At 37.4% G+C, this 6,944-nt stretch overlaps 1 protein-coding gene across 2 annotated transcripts; it reads left to right on the top strand.

Annotated features, from left to right (window-relative positions):
* LOC133875041 (DEK domain-containing chromatin-associated protein 1) lies at nucleotides 1-6,595 on the top strand. 2 transcript variants are annotated; one of them, XM_062313025.1, is made up of 11 exons: nucleotides 1-773; nucleotides 849-882; nucleotides 2,794-2,873; nucleotides 2,981-3,040; nucleotides 3,207-3,317; nucleotides 3,402-3,482; nucleotides 3,581-3,661; nucleotides 4,895-5,411; nucleotides 5,881-5,978; nucleotides 6,065-6,095; nucleotides 6,214-6,595. In XM_062313025.1, exons 1-11 carry the CDS (start codon nucleotides 303-305, stop codon nucleotides 6,381-6,383), a joined length of 1,734 nt encoding a protein of 577 aa, XP_062169009.1. In that variant the 5' UTR covers nucleotides 1-302; the 3' UTR covers nucleotides 6,384-6,595. The 2 variants fall into 2 exon arrangements, with proteins under 2 accessions (XP_062169009.1, XP_062169008.1); XM_062313024.1 differs by having other exon boundaries at nucleotides 3-773; nucleotides 4,889-5,411.
* Nucleotides 6,596-6,944: the final 349 nt, after the last annotated feature.

Genomic DNA, 6,944 nt, shown 5'->3' with positions numbered 1-6,944 from the left:
CGAGACGAGACGAGAGAGGTTGTGTTGAAAAAAAAAGAAACAAAAAGAAAGAAAGAGAAAAAACCCTCCCAAGCCCGCCCACAAATTTGGCATCAAATTTTGAACCCCCGCTCTTACACAGCCCGCCCTAAAAATCCCCAATTTTTCTTTCATTTCCTTCCAAATCCCCAAAATCAAACACTCAGAGCCATTAATTTTAGGGTTTCTTCCAAAACCCCAAACCCTAGGGTTTTAGCAATATCTCTGTGTCTCGCTTTGATTTTCGCTGTTTGGTGTTTCTGCGCTGTTGATTGGGTGTGCCCATGGCGTCGGAAACCCTAGAGGAGAAGAAGCCCGAGGACGAAGCTCCTCCTGCCGAGGGAGACAAAGCGGAGGTCAAGCCCGAAGCAGAGGAAGCTAAGGAAGAGAGCAAAGAAGAAGAAGAAGGAGAGGGAAAAGCCAAGAAAGAGCAAGAAGCTCCTGCTGAGAAAGAAGAAGAGCCCAAAGAAAAAGACGTTGAAGTTAAAGGTGAAGAAGAAAGCAAGGAGGAGAAGGAAGGCGAGGTGAGCAAGAAAGGGAAGAGAGGTCGGAGGGGGGGTTCGAAGAAGGACCAGAGCGAGCTGAGGAAGAAGAAGAAGCCGAGCGAGGAGTCAGCCGAGGAGGAGAGGAAGGAACCGGTTACGCCGGCAAGCGAGAGGCCGACGAGGGAGAGGAAAACGGTCGAAAGGTACTCAGTGCCGTCGCCCGGAAGGTCTGCAAGGTCTTCGGCGAGCAAAGTGTTGTCGATTGAGAAGGTATGGAGTGTAAAGTTGCAGTCTTTATGACACATTTTGATATGCTCTTGATTTTTTGGGTTTGTGGGTTTGCAGGGTCGTGGTACGCAGCTTAAGGAAATTCCTAATGGTATGTTCTGGTTTGCTTTCTTGGCGTGTTGAGCTTCTAATTGTTGTTGGGTGGTGTAGTTTTATGGTATTTGTGGTTGATGGATTGGGAAAGTTTATGACTTGGTGAAGCGGGTAGTTCTTTAAAACTTGAAAGATGAAAATGCCGCTATTATATTGGCCCCCATGGATAATTAAATTGGCGCTATTAAAAAGAGTTAGCCGAGATTTTATTTTAGAATTATACTTGGCCCCCATAGATAAACATTCTAGTTCTGTCCCTGGCTGCATATGTTGCAAGCCTGTTGCTCTCGTAAATTTATATGAATTTGGGGGCATGGATAGGACTAGATATTTGAAATTCAAAATCTTTTTGCAAATAGTATCAGTCTTGTGGCTTTTAGTGTGCTTCATCAGATATAGTGCTCTTATTTTTTATTTTCTAAAGCTTAAAACTATACTATTGCATAAATTCTCAGCATACAACTGCATGCCAACCTTGGAAGAATAGGGTAATCTTGGTTTGCAAGAGATAAATTATCACACGAACTTCATAGTGCTAAATGTGGAGTTGTAGTATACTACATCCTTTATGTGTAGTAGCACTTTAATTTTATATCTAGCATTGATCCAAAAATTATATCATATTAATTACTATTTGATGCTTTGTATCAACACAAAGTAGGGTAAGAAATATTTGGGATTGATTCAGTTGCTGAGGGAAATCGAGCTGTTATCATGACTTTTCTGTTTCTCAGGGAGTTCTCCCCCCCCCCCCCCCCCTCCTCCCTCCTCCTAATGGTAATAGAAAAATAATTGCAGAAATTCATAACAATAGGATCTCAGAATTGGCTGGACAAGTTTCACGGACACACACCACTCAATATTCCTTTGAGTTGTGGAGGTTTTATGGTGTCATCATAGTAGTTTTATGTCTTGGAAGATCTCTACAGAGGAGATGGTTTTCGTTTGTAGGGTCATACAGTGCCACACGTTGTAGGCTATATAGACTATTAAAAAAATTGATTAGGTTATTGTAATCTATCAATGGGAATTGGAAGACAGTTCACTTGGTATGTTCTGTACTTCCTAACACCAAGAATCATAATTCATATCTAATCTCTTTCCGTACTCATGATACGCTTTATCATAACCACTCTGTTTGAATGGGGTCCTCCATGGTAACAAAAACTGTCACTAGGCTAGGGCCTTCATTGCTATAATCCTTAACTTGCGGCTGGGGTGCAGCAGTACAGTGGCTGCACTAAACTTATGTTATAAAAAAGTCATATTGAGAATGTATTTGTCAATTTAAGTGCACCAGTGAATAATCCAAGTGAAGCTAGGAAAGAGAAGTTTGTTTTTCTTTTCCCTTTTTAGGGGGTTGCTATTTGATAGAATATTAAAGTTGTAAAGGGAGTTTATTGTATTTTATGATTTTCTATTTCATTGTAAAACATTATTTTTGTCAACAAAAAAAAAATGCTAGTGATTCTTTCATTCATCAATGGAAAAACTATTGAGGCATTATAGCCTGAGGGAATGTCAGATGAACAATTACAATTTGGTAATCTAAATATGTGAGGTACTTTCTTTTGGAGTTTTAAATACCTGAATATGTGAGGATTTTTTTTTTTTTTTTAAGTCTTAATACTATGCCCTTGGGATTGGAGAATGCAGTGAGTAAATGCGAAGAATAATGAACTGAAGGAAGGTGTTATATTCATTATTGTTCTTAAGAAATTGTTATTTTTTTGTTTAATTTTATACGGCTCTTACATATCCAAGAATTTTCTGCATGTTGAGAGGAAGAGGTTGTCAGCTATTGTTGTTCACAGATTACTATGCTTTTGGGCATGTAATTTACTTCTATTCAACTTTTTTGTTACAGAAGCCTGGCCTTTTTTTTGTCTGATATTGTTAACTGTTTCAGTGGCTTTCAAGTTGTCCAAGAGAAAAACTGATGACAACCTGCAAATACTTCATACAATACTTTTTGGAAGGAAAGCTAAGGTGACCAACCAATATGTTTCTTGGTTTGGTTGTTTTGGTTTGTCATTCATCAGATGGTTGTTACCGGATTTTCTTTTGAGGTGTTAATTGTTGGCATTGTTTTCTAGGCACAAATTTTGAAGAGAAATATAAGCCAGTTCTCAGGATACGTGTGGACGGAGAATGAGGTATTTTTTGTTTCATGCTGACATAATACTTGTTTCATCGTTCTTGCTGATTTCTGATTTACAATCTTCTTCTTGCTTTTTGATGCATACAATCTTGTATATCTGTGCATATAGTTTTATGTTAATTTAGTACTGAGAAACTAGGCTTTTATTTGTTCTACTGCAGGAAAAGCAGAGGGCAAGGGTGAAGGAGAAGATTGACAAGTGCGTTAAGGAAAAATTGATGGATTTCTGCGATGTGCTTAATATTCCAATAAGTAGGTCTGGTGTGAAGAAGGTAAGTCGTGATAGAATGATGCTTGTAACTGTATCTTATACTTTTCAGTTGCCTATCATTTTATTAGCTTGTCTGTGATTTCAGGAAGAGCTCTCTGTGAAGTTACTGGAGTTTTTGGAATCCCCCCATGTGACAACTGACATTTTGCTTGCTGATAAGGAGCAGGTTTATTTTACATCATTGCTTTGTGTAGTATTAAACACTAGGTGATGTTAAGCAGCCAGGGTAAGGTTGCTGAGTCTTGTTTCTGATATGAATTTCAGAAAGGTCAAAAGCGTAAGAGGAAGGTCACACCGAGCAAAACTGCTAGCTCTGGAGAAGCATCTGCAGAAGCAGAACCCAAGGTTTGTCTTCTTTTACTAGAATTCTACTCAACTTTTTAGTTGCTACATCTTGGTGCTAGAACTTTAAATGGAGATATTTTTCTTTAATTCATTTATATCTGCTAAACACTTCTATTTCTGTGACCCTCTGTATTAATCATTATCTGATATGGTTGCTGTGGATATCTCACTTTAATAAAGGGAACGTCTAGTTTTGATGCTAGAATGTAATTATGACCCTGAAACTTTTATGTGGTGACAATTTGCTGCTCATTTTATGATCAATATCTTGAGATTGCCATCTATAGTTGATAAGTTTGAACGTTTGGTTAATCAAAGAAAAGAGGAATCTTTTATAATACTGTTCTGCCAGGGGTTATACTTCTATGAATCATTTAGTGCAGCATTAAGTTTTCAAAGTAAAGAAGTTTGTTATGTTGTTTATGTGCGCCCAAGTTCCCTTTTGCTGTTAATTTTACCTTCAAGAGTGAGAATTCTCAACAAAATACGGTATGTTGGTGTAGGAGAGATTTAATTAATCGAAACACAAGGTGAGTGGGATGCCCTTCACACTCTTAAATGGATTAGGGTGATCACTAATGGTCATGTCTCTATTGGCTACGTATTTGCTGCACTCTTTGTCCCCTTCGTGCATTTGAAGTTAGTTGGAGACCACACTATTGGTTGACATTTTTCAATAAGATGCGTATGAATATTGAAAACACAGATAAAGAGGTTGTATGATTTTATTTTCTTATATGGTGTTGTATATTGTTTTGGTTGAAATGTGCAAAGAGGAAAGCAAATGCATCTTAAGAAATGGGATCTTGGCTCTGTATGAAGGTGTATAACATTACATGCTGCTATTTTTAGGAGAGTAATTGGGTGTGTGCTTTGCCTTTGATTGAGTTCTCTCTCTCTCTCTCTCTCTCTCAGCAATATGTATATGTATCCAACTTCTTTCTCCCTGAAAGAGACACCCCAAAAAAGGGAAAAGAGAATTAATTTATAATTCAGCTCATTGCATTGTACTTGATGATTTAGTTTGGTTTATAACTTTTCCAGATTCTCATGAATAAGTGTTCACGACCGAGGATATTCTGCCAAGGCACTTAATGTAATTGATGATTGATGTAGTTTCTCTCTCTCTGTTAACCTTTATTTTTAATGGGTATCTTGTGTGCATGTCTATGCCTGTCTATCTCATTGCATGTTCTTGTCATTTGCTTTCTCCCATTTTGCCTTTAGAAACAGAAACAAACACCTCAAGTTGCAAAACAGCAAAAACAGTCATCTGAAGTTGAGGAAGAAGAAGACGTTGATGATAAAGTTGAATCTTCTGATGCAAAAGATGAATCTCATGACGATGATGACAATGAAACAATGCCAAATGAAGAAAGTGACCATGAAGAAAGTAGATCGGAGGAAGAAGAAGATAAACAAAAGGAGCAGATGTCAAAAAGCTCATCCAAAAAAGTTCAGAAGGATGGTTCTGTGAAAAAAGTGAAAGAGAAACCCATACCTGTCAAAAAGGCTACCCCCGCCAAAACTGTGAAAACTCCTGCAAAATCTACAAAAAAAGCATCTAGTTCAGCTTTGAAAAGAGGTGCTAGTGATGCTGATGGAACATCTGGCTCACATTCAAAGCCAAAGGGATCGACATCTAAAAAACAGAAAGTTGAAAAGGGAAGCCAGAAAGACGTTAAAGAGAAAGATACAAGTAAGAAACAGCGAACCAAGACTCCAGCCAAGGTCTCAAGCAAGGATCAAGGTTCGTTGCCCCCCTCCCTCACAAAATAAATGCTTGTTTTAATCCTCCAATGACTCTTATGCATGGTTTTTGACACTTCAAAATTCTAATTTTGTTTAAAAACTTTTTTATTTTTTATTTTTATGAATTCTAGCTGTGGCTTGACGGTTTTTGTTCATATATTACTATTTGGGATTTTATCCACATCTTATAGCTGTATACTTTTTTGGGCAGATATGATCTATCAGAATTAATTTGTATGTATTTAAGAAAATCACAAGTCCCAGGGAAAAAATGGTTATTGTGAATTTTGGTTTTTTTTTATTCAGTAAACTATGATGCTTTGAATGATTGAAGGTCAATGAGCAGATAATTTTTCTTTAATAAATGCATCGTATCCTAGGACTAATTTCATTCCTTTGTGTTCAAAAAGCTTCCATAATTGATAGAACCTCTCACCTTCTGTTTTTCAAATTTGTCCTGGAACTAGGAAAGGGCCAAACTAGGAAGAAGGCAAAGGCAGAACCCAGCAGAGAGGAGATGCATGCTGTAGTTGTTGAAATTCTGAAGGAAGTGGACTTCAATACAGTAAGTAGCGCTTTTATGTAGCATCACATAGATTGATTTGTTTAAGTTTTGTCAAGTCATTCTAAAATATACTGTGTCACATGCAGGCTACTCTATCCGATATTCTCAGGCTACTTGGTATGGTTAGCCCTCGATTATTTTTGCCCCTCCTAAACCATAACAATAGTTTTTTTTTTTTTTTTTTCGTTTAACTTGGCCGACTTTTTGAATTGTGAATTGTGAATGTAACTTTTAGGTACCCACTTTGGTGTTGATTTAATGCATAGAAAGGCTGAGGTGAAGAAAATAATTACAGATGTGATAAATAACATGACTGATGAGGAAGAAGAAGGAGAGGAGGCTGAGGAGAATGCTGAGGCTGGTGATGATGCGGACAAAGATGGAGACAAGGATGAGGATGCTTAGTTTATTGGACTGGGCCAGAAAAAATTCTCTGGCGTTTGCATAATATTTGAGGCATGTAGTGCATTCTTCAGGTAGATCATCTTTCTACTGGGGATCTTTCAGTTTCTATGATTGACAAACTACAGTTGATGTCTAGATCTCGTGACCTTTTCCATATACATGTACCCAACTGGGTTTCTTTGTACCATATAAATTAACCTCTCTTGTACTGATGATCTGTCTGAACTTTATGTTTTGTTTTTTTTTTTTTGGTAGTTTCTCTTTCCTTCCGTAAAAATTGTGTTCTTACTTTTGACCTTTATCCTCTATAAATGTCTAGTGAATGGCTCATCCTGAGAATTCCAAAATAATGTCAGTGTTTTAGCAGGAATGCTTCTGGAAACCACATGTTTGCTGTGCTGTAGATTACTTCAAGCACCTTATCAAATTGTATTCCGAAACAAGAAGAAAAATGCCGTTTCATATGAATACGAAACTGCAGATATTCTGTTTGTAACACACTAACAGGTTTCAGGTGAAGTTTTGTTTAGGGAAATTATGTTATGACCTTTCATATTTTAG

Source organism: Alnus glutinosa, chromosome 8, assembly GCF_958979055.1.
Source record: "Alnus glutinosa chromosome 8, dhAlnGlut1.1, whole genome shotgun sequence".
In the NCBI taxonomy this organism is placed as follows: Eukaryota; Viridiplantae; Streptophyta; class Magnoliopsida; order Fagales; family Betulaceae; genus Alnus; species Alnus glutinosa.
Note: the sequence above shows the minus strand (reverse complement) of the source record. Positions and strands in the feature narration are given on the sequence as shown.